Source organism: Lissotriton helveticus, chromosome 7 (genome assembly GCF_964261635.1).
Source record: "Lissotriton helveticus chromosome 7, aLisHel1.1, whole genome shotgun sequence".
Lineage (NCBI taxonomy): Eukaryota > Metazoa > Chordata > Amphibia > Caudata > Salamandridae > Lissotriton > Lissotriton helveticus.
In genome coordinates this window covers 827,203,174-827,221,441 of record NC_136068.1, presented here as the reverse complement: position 1 = coordinate 827,221,441, position 18,268 = coordinate 827,203,174, and the positions used below count along the sequence as shown (strand labels likewise).

Genomic DNA, 18,268 nt, shown 5'->3' with positions numbered 1-18,268 from the left:
AAGGGATGGAGATACCATTAATGAAAATTACTCAAGTGCTAAAGCAGGGTAGAATGGCCTGTAGGGAATCTCCTGAATCCTGTGAACTGAGGTCAATCAATTTGAATTGTAGAAGGAGGCGAATCACCTGTGAGGGTATACAGGCGCTGGGGATATTGCTGCAGAGGCTCAGTCGAAAAGCCAGGCCTTGAGTCCTTTTCTGAATTACAGCAAAGAATGTGCGGTCCAGAGTTGAAGAGAAAGGATGTTCCAGGCCCTGGCTGAGAGATAGGACAAGGAGCGACCTCCGTTGTTCGACGTATGGCAGGGATGTAAGCGAAGTGAAGGGAGGCGGGTTGCAGGTGTCAGGAAGGTTGGTTGAAGTTCAGGTGGTGGCTGATGTAAGTCAGTCCTTGGTTGTGCAGGGCTTTGCAGGTGTGGGTCAGCATCTTGAAGTGGCATCTCTTCTGAATGGTGAGCCAGTGGAGCTTCATGAGGTGGGAGGTGATGTGAGTCCACTTCGGTAGGTCGAGGATGAGTCTAGCCGCAGAGTTCTGTTTCGTCTGTAGCCGTTTTAGGAGGTGCGAGGAGATTCCTGCATACAGCAGTTGAGAAGAACGCTCCTAGGCAATATACAATTAAACAAATACATTTTAAAATAGAGGTAATACAAGGAGAGAAAAAAGGAACTCAGTGTAACTAACCAATATGGTATTAAAAAGTTATTTTAATTACAACAAATCAATGTAAAATTTGTCTTGAAACTATTTCCTGTTAAAAAGACATCAAATTGATGGTCTTGCATAATACATTGTTTGTGCTAACAATATTTTATTTCTCTTTTATTTTAGAGTGTCTGCCCACTGGCTTGCTGACACTTTGTTCCAGCTTCAGTGAGAGGTGCTGGACAGTCTGGTGGTGGTGCAGGGGGACCTGTGATGGTGAAGTGGATGATGGCATGATCTGTCCAGGTGAGTTTAGTGACATAGCTGTACTTGACTGTCGCTGGCCATGACTGTGGGGTGAAGTGTATGTCCTGTGATGTGCATAGGGTCTGTGACTAGTTGAGAGAGGCCGACGGTGTTCATGTTTTTGAAGAGTTTGGCAGTGTTGGTGTCGTCAGGGTCATTGAGATGGAATTTGAGGTCTCTGAGGAAGATGTAGTGCTTGGAGTCGATGGTGAGTGGGGTGATGAAATCCTGGATGGCGTCGCAGAAGCTGGGTGGTGCAGTGGATGGTTTCCTTGGGAATTATGGCGTTTTTCCTTCATTGACTCGGTCTTGAAGCGTTGTCTAGTAGCCAGCAGGTGTGGCTAAGGTGATGTCGGGCACTGATGCAGGGTTTCAGTGCATAAGATGAAGTCGAGTGAGGAAGGAGATCATGTCCCAGATCTTGATGGTGTGTTTCAGAGAAATTGTGTATTGAGCAGGAAGGTTTGAAGATGTTCCTGGGGGGTAGTGGTATGAGTGGTAGTAGTTGCCATACAAGCTGCTGCTTCGGTGTTGCAGGCAAAGTGGCAGTGTCAGCAGGTGAAAGGTCCTACAGTGGCTTGAGGCAAGGTGCAGAAGCAGTTGCAGTTGAGGGGTCTAGGGCTTGGGACTTGGAGTTGGTGTCGCTTCAGAAGGGGGATATCCAGGATTCCTGGCGCTGGGTTTGGTCAAGGCGCAGACAGGTGCAGACGGGCTTGCATATGACGTACCTTCGCTGTGCAGGTGGCGCACGTCCGCTGTACAGTTGTGCTGCAGCCTCCATTAATTAGGCCCTGGGACGAGGGAGGGGGCTAGGAGATGGGAAGTGGGAGTGGGAGTAGTGGAACAACGGAAAAGTGGGCGGCGGCGAATACAGCAGAAAAATAGAGAAAATGACAACAAACAGATGAAAATGACTGTGCGAGGCTGAGTTAATAAGTCAATACAAGGAGTACAGATGGGGCTAGCGAGATACAATGTAAAAAGCCATGCAAGTAGAGTTACAGTGCTAGGAAAGTGTTAGGGCTATGCAAGAGGAGTTAACAGCGAATACGGCTAAACGCAATGTTAAAGTTAAAGAGAACAATATTACAGCAGAAATCGTTAAGCACAGAATGAAGGAATAATGATAAACAGTAGTGGGAAAATGAACGAAAACCAGCCAGCTGGCGCAAGCAACTCTCAGCAGAGGGGAAGCTGGCACGAGAACGGAACGGGAATTCTTGAGTTTGCTGGGGTGCAGTGTTTCAAGTGAATGAAGATGATGGAGGGTTTCAAAAAAGAAATTTAATTAGAAGTCCTTTCCAATGGGCGAGGTCTCTTTAATTAAAGGTGTGGTTTAAAACCTCCCAACAAAAATTAGAATTAAAATGTTTCAGTTCTGAAAACCTGAGACTGTAAAATAAGGTTTTCAGAACAGAAACATTTTAATTCTATTTTTTAAACATTACTAAGGTTCTGTTGAAGTATATTGGTCTTCAAAGTGTTTCATCTACTCTCATTCTCCCTGTCACACCACCTCCTTGTTAGACGTGTCCTTTTTCTCCTGCCATCTTTCTGAAATCCTCCATCTACATATCTCAAACATCACCTTCTTCCTCTTCATTGCTGTGTTATGACTCTATCCTTCTGTGTGAACTTCCTTGAGTCACCTGTCCACCATGCACTCACATTCTCTTTTCATCTGTAACACAGCATTTTCTTTTCCCTTGATGCAATCTTTTAACAATGCTTATACCTTGTTCAACACTTTTACATAAAATGGTAATTACAATTGGCATAAATTGGAGCAACGCTCTGATCGCCCTGCAGAGAGGCCAAGGCATGGATGAACACGTTCCTTACCCACTGACAGGCCCTGTAAGAAACTGACACTGCTGTTAGACTCCACTCCAGAGCTCTCAATTATTCTCCTAGAGGCGGCTTAGTTCATGGTATACTCTATACAATAATCACATGTTGCATGAAAAACAGAACTACAGAAACAACATGGAGGGGGAGAGGTAATATTCTTAGGGAATGGAATGCAACTGCAAGATAAAGTAGAAATATGAAATGTAAACAGGGACTGCATTGCTGATATGGATGAGCTTAGAGGTTTTATTGTCATTTAGAGATCCTATAGTGTTTTTGTTTCTGATATTAAGGACAGGTATACAGGCAAGGTGAATGGACTCGTTTCAAAATCATCTTTTAATCATTTCCAGTTCCGAAACCCGCCGCGATCGGTGGTATAGCGTGAGTACAATGAGCCCTAAGAGCTATATATGGGGTGCAGTTGTGCCCTCAAATCCTGGGCCACGGTGCCACTACACCTGCTGCACCATCGATAACCACCCCTTCCACTACATGCCCAGCTGAGTGGGATTTTACAAAGAAATAATTAAAAAACAGTCTCTCCGCTATGGGATCGAAATATCCATCCCAGTCGAGGTGGGGGCCGACAAAAGTTCACTTCAAATGATTTCTTCCCACGAGAGGAAGACGCAAGTGGGGAAGCCCTTTTCGGCCGGGGCACTCCTCCTGCGCAGGGTGGGAATCCTCTCAGCACAGGCGAGTGACGCTCCCGTTGCATGCATGGGCGTCCGAGGGGGTCCCCTCCTCCTCCTCCCGCGGCAGACCGCCCTGCAGGCCGGCGGGGGCGGGCCCTCTTCCTTATCGGGACAGGTCTGTTCGCTGAGAGGAAGCGTGCGGGCAGCGCCGGCCTGTCAGATCAGAGTGAGGGTCTCTGAGTCCGGCTCTCTCTCTGCGCTCAACGGTCGCCGCGCGCTTCACACCGTCCCGAGGCGCGCGCCGCCCGCACCGGAGCCTGCACGCGCCTGCACAGCCAGCTGTCACTGATCCGAGCGTGCAGCGCCGCTCACCTGTGTCCGCGCGGAGGGGCCGCGAGCCGCGGAGCCGCTGTCATGAGCATCCCCGAGGAGGTGCTGCTGAGGGCGCGGAAGGCGGACCCGCGCCCCGGGGAGAGGCTGAGCGGCGCCCGCCGGGGGCTCTGGGCTCTGTCCGGCTGCCTGCTGCTGCTGCTGCTGCTGCTCTCGGGCACCGCGCTGGCCGGCTGCCTGCTGCTGAGCGCCCGCACGGCCGAGCTGCAGGGCAGGCTCAGCGCCCTGGAGGAGCGGGGGTGCCGGGGCAGCGCCCCCGGGCAGGAGGCGCCCGCTGCCTGGGCAGGAGCGCTGGTAGCCGGGCAGGAGGAGGCTCTGCTCGCCCTGCTGCAGCCCCGGCTCGACCGACTCTTGCAGGAGGTGAGTGAACTCCAATCCCGGGCGGTGTCCGCTGTCAAACTGTGCGCGCTGGTACCCTCGGACCTCTCTTCCATGAGCCCGCGCAGCTGGGATGCTGCAGCATTGTGCAACCCGTGTCGGTGAAATAAGAGTTCAATCTATCACATGCATAGACTGCGCTGCAATAAAAAGTCAGCAGATTTGCTCTTTAACTGTTTTAGTTAGGGATCTGTGTCCTTTTAGGTGATGGTTCGTGTCTTCCACACTGTGCTCCTCACGTAACTCATTTTGACTAGACTGTGGTGTGAGATTGGAATGATCTGCTGTGCTATAATTTGGCGTAAATTAAATTATTTGCTCGTAGGCAAGTGAACACAGGTAGCAGAAGTAAATTCTCGTTATAAATCTTATCAAGGTAATTGTACCACAGCTGCTACCATGTTAATATATTGTTTAACACAACACTTATTTCTTCTAATTTACTTTCTTCAAGAAGGGTGAACGAATTCTACCCGGATTCGAACCTGTAACCTGTAGTTTATCACTTGCTGCGCGCTTCTAACAGGCTGAGCTGCATACCTACTCGGATATAGGTAGCCCTGGCTGGCAGAGGTAGTCTGTTGCAGAAATGTGCAAGAGACGTCTGATTGGTAGTGGTTTAAACTTGGAAGCGAAAAGTTGAAAAGAGGGGATGGCATGGTTTGAAAGAGACAGTTGACGATCCCCAGAATTGATGGGTCTGTCCTCAACAAACCGTTCGCCCTGGCAGTGCGGCACCTTTCCTTGAAATGCAAGTTGGCGGTGTCGGTGTGCGTGTGAAATGAGTATTCAATTGCATAGTTATTATGGTGCAACAGGTGCAGTGGCACAGCGGGCCAGGTGTTTGGGGAGCCCGCTTATGCACCCAGTTATGCTGGTTTTATTAGTACTAAATCAGGGGACGGGGTATGTGTTGGGGGGGGGGGGGGGGGGGGCATTTTCCCTGCTTGTATCATGGCCCATGACACCTTTTGGTACTCAATTGCTTGTAGTTCATTTTTATGTACAGAAACTGTACTGCATGCCCACTATCGACCTCGTAAATAACATTTTAAAATCTGGAGGGTTCCTGAGAACTTTGTTTTATAAAGGTGTGCAGCTGTGCCGAACCCTTGATGCTGTTATGTCTTAATTAGGTTTGATGAATTGGTGCCGTGGACGCTGCAGGGTAGGGCTTAGTGCCCTGACGTGCACTGCTCTGTGCCGACTGACAATGTGCACGGTGTGCTTCTTTCCTGACCATTTAATGGTAATGGTGCCGCTGTGCAGTCTGTCACAGAATGCCTCCTGCACCCCTATCCGTTCTCTGCATAGACCCTCGTCGCATCGCGCCTCCCTCTGTCCCGTGGATTGTGCTTGGCACCGAGCACACGAGCCGGAGGCTGGTGAGTGTCTGAGGGCGATTGGGGCAGGTCCGCGGGGCGACTCCCGTCAGCTCCTCAGCCCAGGGGGCCTCTGGTCATCACGGCTTGTGTCGGGATAGAACCGGGGTCTCAGCCCAGCTCCCACCGCAGGGGTCCGCTTCTCTCTAAACGCCCCCTCGTTATAAGCAGCCTCCTTGGCCTCTCTGCCGCAGCCACGGTCTCGTTGGCCTCTCTGCCGAATCTTTCGCATTAGAACCCGGTGCACGGAGCTCCGCTCCTACTGCGGCCTCTCTGCTGAGGCGGATAGCGTGCCCTGGTCTTTAAATGTCAGTTTAATGTACTCAAAATGCTATATGACATACTACGTGAACTTCAACGCCTCCTCAAAGGTAGCAAGTGCTATACAAATGCAATTAAAGTACAAACCAGGAGTTGGCTTAACGGCTAGGGCGCTCGACCTCTGACCCGGGGAACCGGGTTCGATTCTCGGTAATGACAGAGACACTCCAATCCAGTCGTCATTGGAAGAAAACCCATGCTCGTTCACACCGTAGTTTGAAAAGCGTTCAGGTGCTTCTTCTTAACGTAAATTGCAGAGAAGTCGCATGAAACTTGCAATGCGGGCCAAAACGTGTCGATCAGTTGATATGCAGGTAATAAACGAATGCACTTACACACACCCGGCAGAGATGTTGTGTCAGGATTCGAAAGGCCAAAGGCTGCAACGGAGTAGAACTCGCGCCCCTGCATCTATGCTTTATCTTAGAAAAGCCCACTCTCTAAGTCTTAGCGGGCTCATGCATATGATTTTGTAAAACAATAAGTGCTGGGGTCTGCAGTTTTCCTCAGAAGCCAGTGGTCGGCGCTATCAGACGTGGTGGTGTGTGTGTGTGTGTGTGGGTGGAGTGGGGGTTGTCGAACTGTACACCAAGATTTTACCTCATGCCTCTCATCCAAGAGACCCCCGGCCACTTTAATTCACTCTTGCAGGTTCTTTTTCATCCTTGCTCTGGTCCTTGTTCAGAATAAAATGCCTAGATAACACATATACCATTTCCTGCTGCTGCAGATCACCCGGTGCGTGTGAAGAGCGGCGACTCTTCTAGCGAGCGCTGTCCCCTGTTTGCATTTCAAGATGTGAATCTTGCTCCCTGGAGGATCCGCCTTGCCATTAGATACGTTGAAAGTAATGTGTTATCCCGTACGCGCTCAATGTAGTGCTTTGGAGCCGAGTGTATGGAGGCTTTGAAAGCGCCCACGTTTTACGTTTTCAGTAGTGAAGCGCTAGACTCGATCCTCTCAGATGCTCGCTGTACGCTCCTCGACCTGGGCACACATTTGGGTAAAGATGAGTGAATAGTTGAAGGAAGTTAGTCACTTTGAATCCTACCTATTATGATACAGTTTCCATGTTTTTGGAGTCACTGCGCCGCGTAGAAACATCTGCAGGCTCAGTCGAAGCTGAGTTTTGACAGACTGTCAGAAGGAACACAGCGGATGAATGGTGATCCGTTTGCGATACTCGGAACGGTGTTAGGTGCCTTTTGTTACAATTGGCTTTATGAAACATTATAATACGAAATACCAGTTACCAGTTGTTTAGAAACCCTGGTATAGCATCTAAGTTTGAAAGGCTCACCACCACCCTCCAAATAAAAAAACTAAAGTACAGAGAACTTCTGGGAAAAGGAAAGACCCTCGGAATATAAGTGCCCGTACACCAGGGTACATAATGTAAAAAGTGCGAAAATAAAATGGAGTGCGTTGATGATGAAGGGATCTTTTTACACACTGTCGACTAAGAGGTCTGCGTTTTTACGAGTAAACCTAAGGGTATAAACATAGGGCACCGTAGGGACCCACTTTATTGTATTTACTGTTTACTGAGTGCTAGCAGGACCCGCCCCACTTAAACCCAGGTAGTAATCTACCGTCCACCTTATTTCTTGATTGACAAGTCCTACCCAGAGGCATTTTAAGGCACGGGCAATTGCCCTAGGATCATAGGGCCCTGGAGAAAGTGCATTTTCTTCCTAACATACATTAAATGTTGAAATAGAGAAAGAGGCAGAAGTGTAATTCCGTACTTTTTGGGATCATGGGGCTTGAATAAGCAGAAAATAGTTTTAAAAATTCTAGTTTTTTTTAAACTGGGCCTCCCTATATATGTCCTGGCTGGCCCCCCAAATCCTTAAGGTGACCCCGGTCCTACTATTATATATCCAGGGGGCAGACTCTTTCATCCTGAAACTACTGGCCACTCTCTCTCTTTTTCTGGCTCTACCAGTCTGCCCTATCCAGTGCTGTGCATGGTGTCCTGCTATCATGTCTGCAGTGGGAGCAGTGTTTCACCCTCCAGGACCTATTGGTCCTCCTTGATCTTCAGACTAGAAGGCCCAGTGGCTCGCCTGGGAACCCTGTCTTCCTGCCAAAGTAACCAAAACTACCAACCAACTCCTTTAAATCACTACTTGGATCTTCATTATGAGCTTTTAGTATATTTCCGTGTGGCCAAAAACATGAGTCACTGGCTGAATATAAATTGAAAATGCGAGTTCTGTAGTAGGGGATCTCTGTGTATAGTCATAATCTAGTGAATAGTCCCGCCCATGTGCGTGGACCCCGGAGCAATCAAAAATAATCTCTTACAGTGTCAAAAAATGCAGAAAATGCATAGACACTTAAGAGAGAATTTAAAGACAGATAATGCAGCCAAAAAGGCTACACTGTCCAGTACTTCAACTAGAAATTCCACCATAAAATCCACAAAACAGCAAAGCCTGTACAGATTTCCCTTGCTTAACAGCAAAATCCCTCAGGAATGATAGAGAGAAGAACCTGGACAGACAAGCCCCATAGGCTGCCATTATGTGGCTTAATTAGGATACTGTGCCTTTAAGGAACCTTCCAGAACCTTCTCTCAGTATCCCAGAATGCATAGCAGGTCCAACTTAGCCTCAGTTCTTTTTTCCGGCTCCTGCAAGCAGGACCCTGGAGCATTGAGCTCTCCCTTTTCAAGGGTTTTGTTGGTGTTTTTACACTAATTTCGATTTTTGGTGCTTTTAAAGTACTTTGGTGACTTTCTTTCTGTGTTTCTGCGCTCTTTTTTGTCCATAATGCCTGCATTATTCGACAAATGCCCTGAGTGCTCAAGAAAGAAGGCCAGGACAGACTCCCATGAGGTCTGTATTCTCTGCCTTCCCTCTTCCCACATTCCTGAGGAATTCGTAGGATTTTTCTTCATTCTGCATTGGAAAACTGTTAATGGTGCCCTACTGTCTGCACTCTGTAATTACATTGCTATATGTGGTTGGTAATTCCAGGTGCAGTGTTTCCACACCAGTTTTACCACAAAACTTGTAGTGAGTTTCTTAGACACTCTTCCAATGTGACCTGTCACACCAAAGGTATTAACATCCATACTAATATTATAAAGAGAGAGCCCAAACCTTTGAGGCGGGTAATCTCAGTAACCCCAGCACCAATCACAACACCCAATACAGCGTTGGAAAGGGCAGTTGCAGCAGAAGGATATAGGCTAATCAGACGGATAAAAAATGTATAAAAAATTTTGCAAAAAATCCATACTATCCATACTAATATTATAAAGAAAGAGCCCAAACCTTTGAGGCAGGTAATCTCAGTAACCACAGCACCAATCACAACACCCAATACAGTGTTAGAAAGGGCAGTTGCAGCAGAAGGACATAGGCTATGCAGACGGATAAAAAAATGTATAAAAATAATTGCAAAAAATCCATACTATACTATCTATCTATACTACTATTATAAAGGAAGAACTTTGAACCTTTGAGGCGGGTAAACTCGGGAACCACAGCGCCAATCCACACACCCGATACATTGTTGTAATCGTCAGGGTGTGCAGATGGACATAGGCTATATAAAGTTAAAAAATATACGTTATTTAAAAAATTTAGCGAAAAAAAAAAAGTTGTCCCGTGTAAGAAGCGCCGGCCGCGACCTGCGTGCTGACGTCAGGAGCGCGAGGAGGAGCGGCGGACATGGCGCGGGGAGGAGCGGCGGACAAGTGGGGAGGAGCGGTGAGGAGCGGCGGACAGGCGGTGTGGAGCGGTGGACAGGCGGGAAGGAGCGGTGACGAGCGGCGAGGAGCAGCGGAGCGGTGAACTGAGGAGCGCGGGGGAGGAGCGGCGGCTGAGGTAAGGCTCCGGGGGACCCACGGACAATGTCGGGGCAGGCGGGGGTCGGGGCAGGCCGGGGACGGGGGCGGGCAGGGGCCCTGAACATTCATGGCGGCGGGCGGGGGCCAGGGCGGGCAGGGGCCCTGAACACTCATTTCGGGACGGGCTGCTATGTCGGGGCGGGCGGGGGTCGGGAAAGCTCGATTGCTCCCGGACAAGGTCGGGACGGGCTGCTAGTTTGAGATAAAATCAACAGCGGAAAGCTAAAAGACACGACATACAACCCTAAGCAAAATACATTTGGTGAGTGTGGGCAGTGTGGTCGTGGATTCACAAAACAAATCACAAAAAGTGTGTGAGAAGAAAGTTACCAGCAAATACCCCACCCACTTTCTATGGACTGCATTTGGTGGGAATCTTTAAGTCAAATATGAGAGGCAGTTATTTTGCTTCATGCTGGACCCATTATGTTATAGGTATGGTGAGCACCTTTCCCTGGGTCATTATGAACACTGCCTCTAGGCCTGAAATTTTCACCTGCAATTCATTGGTTTCAGGTGTGTTTGTCTAATTACTTGAATAGAATCAAAACAAGACTACAACACTGTACACACAGAATGCATTAGGTAATCACAAGAAGAGAAATAGTGTCTGTAATGTCCTAGAAGGAAGTGGTCACCCAAGATGTAGGGGGTGGTGATATTACCCAAAGAATGAGGGACATAAAACTTTAATTAAAGCATATAACTAGCTCATTTCAGAAATACAAATGATTTTAAACTTGTTACAATAAACTACCAAATGTGGTTTACTTTGTCAATGAAAAGAAAGCGTTGCACACAGTTTTAAATATTGGCTGCAAGTACTGAAGTACAGCCATCTCACCAGCTTTCATCCTGGAACCAGTTTCCTGCTCTTTTTAATACACAAATCCTTGCAATCCGGTGCCTATTCCAATCTGGGTATGACTGGCTTATAGGGCTATCAGGCAGTGCCTGAAGAGCTAGTGTGACGGGTCAGTGTGAGGGTTTTTTTTTTTTTTTTTTAGGTTTTGCCTAGGCAGCACATGCATCTCTCTCGAGACATGTTGTCTCTGCTGTATGGGGTTTCAGCAGGCCCATCCGTTTTCCTTCGTTTATGTGAATATTAAAATTCCTTTGTTTTTGTTAGTGTTTAGTTTACATTTGTCCCTCCTTCTGCTGTTTTGCTCAAGCCCTGGAGATGGGGCATGTTACATGGATCATTTCACTATTGGCAATGCACGTTTATTTTGGTGCGCTACTTTTTAGGTCTCACCTTACCCAGCGCTTGCACTGGCCTGGCGAGACTTTACATAAGGGCTTCAAAAAATGCTACCGCCAGCTACAACTTGCAGTGTATGTGCGCGGGCTCGCACTTGAGCAGAGGTGCCATATGGCGTGATTACTGCTGCGCGAGCACCACTCGCGTGCTTCCCCCACGATCACTTTCGCTTTCCGGCCGCACAGCCGTTACTTATACGCCAGCGCGGCCAATGCTTGGTGTATTTACTTTTTACGCTATGCATTATTTGATTTACTTTTTACATCGCTGGCGAGGTCTGTTTTGTGTTTCAATACTGAAGAGTTATGTATTTTCCATATGTATTATATGACAACTGAAATGGTTTTCGTGGAAGAGGGCACGCTGATAGGTTTCTTGAGTGATGTCGTGGTCTGTTGGTAGGTCTTGTACTAATGTCACAGTCAAACAGTGGGTTCCTGCAGTGATGTCACACAATAACAGCTGGTTCTTGGAGTGACGCAAAACTTCCAGAGCGATGTTAGTCTGACGGGAGGTTCCTGGAGTTATTTTAAAGGCTGTCGTCAGATTCTGCAATGACATCACCGTTTCATCTCGTATTCTTAGAGCGACTTCTCAGTGTGTGGTCTGGTTCCTGAAGTTTTGTTACAGTTTGACATCAGAATCATGTAATTCCCGACATGCCACAAGATTCTCGTGTTACCAAATGGTGACTGACCTCTGGACTCTAGAGTGACGTTAAAGTGTGCTGCTAGATTCCTGGAGTTTTGTTCCAATTTGAGGTCATGCTGTGATTCTGTCTGATGCTTGATTTATTCAGTGTTGCATAAAAGTTTTTCAGAGCAACAATGTTACCATGCAACGTCAAGTGTCAAACATGTTTCACAAACCGTTCGCACTCTGATGTTTAATTTTCAGCACTGATGTCACAGTCTGACATGATACACACACATGGGTCATGCCACAGTTTGATGTCACGCAGAGGAAGTGGTATCACAATCTATTGATAATTTACTGCAGTGATGTGACTTTTAGATGTCATACACATGGAGTGACGTCACAGTTTGATGTTACTTTCGTACAGTGATGTCACTGTTTGCTGCCATGCACATCGACAATTGTCACATTCCGAGTCACGTTGCTAGAAAAATATAGAATGGACTCTGTACAAAGACATCAGAAGAGTAACCTGAAAGCACAAAAAAGGGTATGGGTAAACAAGCTCAGTTACCACAACCAAAATAGCTTAAAAAACACAGACAGGGTGGGTTAATAAATGCTGTGAAAAAAGAACACTCAGGCACCAACAAAAGTCAGTAGCCAGTCGTCTTCATTGGGTCCTTATTGTGGGTACGTGAGTTAATACCTTATAGTGAAAGGGGTGATAATTAAAAGGAGTTATAACTATTCCCAAATATCGAGAATTCCTTTTAATAGAGGGATAGTTTTAACTCCATTAAAAACAAGTGTGAAAAGACGGACATAAAGTGGTTGGGTTAATTTGAACCAAACATGTCCTAAAAATAATTACACAACGTATTGTTTTTGTTAAAATTGTCTAATATTATTGATCTAGTAAAAATTAGACCTCTGTCCGGCTGGACATGTCCTCAAAATATAGTTGCTATTGAGTCTGTATTCATTTAAGAAATTAATCCTTGTTCTAGGGACCGCTGTTGTTTAAAATATTGATTCCCGAGGCCCCTGGTCGACTTCTCTGGGCCCCCTTGTTGTTTTGAAACATCCATCTCAGTATCAGCACAGCACCATCTCAGCATCCGCACCGGACCATCTTCAAATCAGTGCACCACAATCCGTGCAGCACCACCTCCACACCAGTGCAGCCCAACCTCAGCAGCAACTCTGCAGCACAGCAGCATAATATCCGCACAACACCAAGTCAGCATCACTCCGCACTAGCTCAGCATCACCTGAGCACCAGCGCAGCACCACCACCACAGCATCATTCAGCACCAGCACAGTATCCCTCAGCGCCACCACAGCACCACCACAGCACCACCTGAGTGCCAACTAGGCACCAGCGCAGCATCACCTCTGCGTCAGAGCAGTACCACCTCAGCAGCAAACCTGCACCACTTCAGCATTAGCGCAGCACCACCTCAGCACCAGTGCATCACCTCAGCACCAGTGCAGAACCAACTCGGCATTACTCAGCACCACCAAAGCATCACAGCACCACCTCAGTATCACTCAGCAGCAACTAAGCAGAGCAGCACCACCTCAGCACAGCACCACCTCAGCATCAGCACAGCACCATCTTCGCATCGGTGCACCACCATCAGTGAAGCACCACCTCAGCTCCAATTCAGCACCAACGCAGCACCACTTCAGCATCACATCAGCACAGCACCAAGTCAGCATCACTCAGCACTAGCTCAGAATCACCTGAGCACCAGCGCAGCACCACCACCACAGCATCATTCAGCACCAGCACAGCATCCCTCCGCTCCACCACAGCCCCACTTCAGCACCAGCGCTGAATCTCCTCAGCATCACTCCACAGCACCACCTCAGCACAGCACCACCTGAGTGCTAACTCGGCATCAGCGCAGCACCACCACCTCGTCAGAGCAGTACCACCTCAGCAGCAACTCTGCACCAATGCAGCAGCACTTCAGCATTAGCACAGCACCACCTCAGCACCACTGCAGAATCAACTCTGCATTACTCAGCACCACCAAAGTATCACAGCACCACCTCGGTATCACTCAGCCCTGACTCAGCAGCAGCGCAGCACCAGCTCAGCACCAGTGCAGTACCAAACCAGCACAGCACCTTCTCAGCATCAGCACCACCTCCACATCAATGCATCGTCACCAGCATAGCCCTACTTCAGCACCAGAGCTACTCCAACTCTGCAGCAATTCAGCACCAATGCACCACCACTTCAGCATCAGCACAGCACCACCTCAGCACCAGCACAGCACCAGGGCAGTACCAAACCAACACAGCATCACCTCAGCACCAGTGCAGAAGCAACTCTGCATTACTCAGCACCACCAAAGCATCACAGCACCACCTCAGCATCACTCAGCACCAGCAGAGCACCACCTCCGCACCAGCACAGCACCATCTCAGCATCAGCACAGCACCACCTCCACATCAATGCATCATCAACAGCATAGCCCTACTTCAGCACCAGCACAACTCCAACTCCGCAGCAATTCAGCACCAATGTAGCACCACCTCAGCATCAGCACAGCACCACCTTTGCATCAGTGCACCACCATCAGCGCAGCACCACCTCAGCAACAGTGCCGCCTAACCTCCGAAGCAACTCGGCACCAATGCAGCACCACTTCAGCATCAGCGCAGCACCACCGCAGCTCAGCACCACCTGAGCACCAGCGCATCACCACCACCACCTCAGCATCACTCAACACCACCTTAGTGTCACTCAGCACCACCTGTGCATCGCCACCACAGCACAGCACAATCTCAGTATCGGCACAGTACCACCTTCTCATCAGTGCAGCGCTAACTCAGTATCAGCACAGCACCACCTCCTCATCAGTGCGCCACCTCAGCACCAGTGCAGCCCCACCTCAGCACAGTCCTACCTCAACAGCAATTCGGCACCAACACAGCACCACTTCAGAATTCGCACCGCACCACCTCAGCCCAGAGCCAACTTAGCATGCCTCAGCACCACCTCAGTACCATTCAGCACCACATGAGTTTCATTTACCGTCACCTCAGCACCAGCACACCACCACCTCCGAATCACTCAGCATAACCATAATCTGCCCTCAGAATCTGGCATCTAATGAATCTCCTATAGTGTCCGTCCGCTGCTGGTTAAGCTACTGTTCCCCAACCTCCACCCTCCCGGTTTTTTTTGTCTCCCCCTCCACCAATAACAAGAAAAAAGCTACAACAAACCAGCATTAGAACAGGCAGGAAGAATTTGCCAACATTTCAAGGGCAAAAAAGTGGAAGACATTTTTTTATGTCAATTGTTTTGTTTAATGGGGTGGTTCAGTTGTACATAGTCTTCTTTGTTATTTAAGGGAACAAAAATGCTTAACACTTTTATTATAACTTTCCAACATGCTGCACAGCTACAACACTGCTCTACAACATTGCTTAAAGACACTGGCAAACTCCATAGCTTTAGCTTGTTCGAGGGAGAGCTTCTTTAGTGGCCAGTTGGTTTTGGTATTTATTTCACAGACCTTTTCTCACACGGGAAAAGTACTTCCCGGTTTAAACCAAAATAAACCAAAGTAATGGATTGCTAGCCGCTGCTCTTACACAGACCTTTATTTCGCGTTACGTAAAGGCGGGTAACGGGTCTGTCAGCACCGGGCTCTCTAAGAGTTGAGTTCTTTGATGTGCGTTAAACATACGGGCATTAATGCGCGGATTACTTCCGTGTTTACACAAACGCCAGAATCGAGTCTCCGTCTCTTCCCTCCGCCTTGGTATGTGTCACACGCGAGGTCACTTGCAAGAGTGGGGTAGAAGTTGTACTTTATTGTACCCCACTGATAGTAGGGTATTCGTTTCGAGAACGATGCATGCTTTTCTGTAGCTCCTTCCATACCGCTTACAGAACCTGGGAACCCTACCCACTCATTACGGGAATTTCGCTTTGGCCAGAATCTTGGCGCGCTGGAGACATTGGGATTTGCCAGTGAAGTAAATATAGCCTTCTGAAATGAATCCTATAGAGGGGTAGCAGTGTGCAGCGAGGCCACACATTCCCCCTACTCCACACTGCACATCTTGGAATTCTATTGTTTTTTTCACTAAAATAAACTCTGCCTGATATTAAGTGGTACATTTGTGCCTGCATAAATAAACTGCATGGTTGGTGCGAATTTAGCACATAAGTTCATATTCCGGTCAGCAGTGAAATACCATTCGTACCTGGTTCTGACTTGCCGCGGCCCTCACAATGTAGTCCTTGGAGCTGTTGTAAGAGCATTGTTTGGCTAGATATACGAAGCATGTGTAACCTTAGGGTTAGGATCGAATTTGGTCTTTTAAATACTCTCTGGTCCTGTTGCTGGAGAGTGATGGTGTGTTACTTGCGAGGTATTTCCAGGCCCTGTACCACTGGGTATATCGAACTGTGGCCTGAGATCAAGCAGGTCACACAGGAGTGTAAGTGCCATCTGCAAGCATAAGAGACATGGATGGAGATTGACCTAGTGCTGGGTGTAAATCTCTGGATGCACTGCCCCTAAATAACACCTGGAACATGGTTGAACTTATTGACAGTTTGCCATGCAGTACACTATGCTTTTGAGGAATCCCAGTACCGTGAGGTTTATAGTCCTACACACAAACAAATGACACGATTATTTTGTAACAATCCTCGTTATATAGATTACTTTTTCCTCATCATAGTTCTTGTTATTTTTCCTATATCAATACCTCGCAAGAGACTTGCCTGTATATATTTGTCCCAAGCACCCGCTTTTAGGTTTTTCCCGTTTAAGATTCCTCCCCCTTTCGGAGGATATCATTTATTTATTTTTGCAGAGTTTTATAAAGGCGAACTTGACCCGAACTGAATCAGGTATCAGAGCGCTTTACATAGCACCAGTTACGTTACATGAGGACACACATTCATTTTTGTTAGGAACGGGGAGATAACGTGATTTGACCAGAATCACAGGATGTTTGGCGTCGTTACCAAGACTCGAACCCAGATCCCCAGGTCCGAGTGTTACTGCCAACTTGTGTTGGCAAATGCTCTAAAACCATGATCTTTGCTGTTGCCAGCTGCAGAGGCGGGGTGTTCCCTAGATATTTCCTTTCAATGTTCTTATGGTCAGGCAACCATTGCAGCCTGGATCTGATGGAACCGGACACTGGGATCGCTGTATAGATGGCATTGTCTGGTGTGTTCCAATGCTACAAGAATTGGCATACTAAAGTCTTCACACGCATGCGTTCCCTCTGACACACTAACACCATGCCATGCTCATCTGAACACCCAAGCACATCCTTCTCGGAGCTTACAGCACTGCCAGGATGTGCTGTAGTTTCTGGAATCTGTTGACCAGAAAGAACACTGAGCCCATGTTTGTCTTGCAGGAGGCCTCAATAAATTACAAATTTAGCCTCCCTGAGTAGGGGGATATTTTTTTAATCTTATTTATCAACCGCCCCAGGGATGAAGCGGCCAATGATATTTGTTCATTGTCTCTTGCCATCAGTACTACGGAGGAGGTAGCGTGGATGAGCTAACCATCCGTGAAGGAATGGACGCAATTTCCACTCTACTGGCCTAGTATCTTGGTGAGCAGCATGGAAGTCGAGGATAGTCCAAAGGGAGCCACCCAGGACTGACAAAGCGCATCTGAGATAGAGGAACAGAGGCACCCCTGGCAATTCTGGTGAATCAAGAGGTGCAGAAGACTGGCATCCTGGAAATCCAGCAGTGTTAAGAATTCCTGTGGAGGAATTTCCATAATAATTCTTTGAGATGTGACCATCTTAAATAATGTTTCCCGCGCACTTCGAATTTCGTGTGGTCTAACACTGGCCGCACACTGCCTTATTGCACCTAGCCTTCTACAAGCTTGCCATTGGGTAACACTTTCCATTTCTTTTCATCTGGTGTGTTCTTTCACTGTGAAGCGTGCAACAAACTCGGCATTTGTAGTTGTTATGTATTCTGTGTAAAACACAGTACGATGCACGGTTTCCTTTAGTTTCGTCGGCCCACAAATCGTGAATGCTACTTTTGCAGAATATTGACGAAGTGCAGAGATGTAGATCACAAAAATGAAAAATAAAAGGGAAATCACGAAAACAGCCACAATTTTTAGGAGATTGCCGCTGGCAATTGCAGTCATACATTTTCCATGAACCATAATTTGGATTTAGCAACTACTTACATCTTTCGTAACAAAAGCTTGAATTAAAAGCAATATCCGATAAAATGCTAATGCGAGGATTACAGAAATATTTTGTTGTGAGCTGTTCTTTTCACAAAGGATGTTTTGTTGCACCGGGGTTAGATCCCTGGCTTTGATGCATGAGGTTTTTTCTGGAGAGCAGTGCAACGAGGAAATACCATGTGCTGATCCCCCACTTCTGGTTCACACGCAACATGCTAATATTCACATACCTGTCATCGCCTCCACGTCAAGGGGCTGATTTTTGTATAGATACGGTCCATGTTGGTTCTCCTGCTCTGAACTCAACACCTCAATGCGTTGCCCTTCCAAAGTGAGTGTAGTCAGATGTTTGAGTGAATGATCCTAAGTGTGTCTGGC

At 47.7% G+C, this 18,268-nt stretch overlaps 1 protein-coding gene across 1 annotated transcript in view; it reads left to right on the top strand.

Moving 5' to 3' along the window:
* Nucleotides 1–3,089: 3,089 nt before the first annotated feature.
* The window catches only part of LOC144769298 (collagen alpha-1(XXIII) chain-like), an 892,027-nt gene continuing 876,848 nt past the window's right edge, over nucleotides 3,090–18,268 (top strand). Inside the window, exon 1 of the mRNA XM_078653362.1 lies at nucleotides 3,090–4,189. Within this exon, the coding sequence (XP_078509488.1) occupies nucleotides 3,854–4,189 (336 nt within the window). The 5' untranslated portion in view covers nucleotides 3,090–3,853. The remainder of the gene's footprint in view (nucleotides 4,190–18,268) is intronic.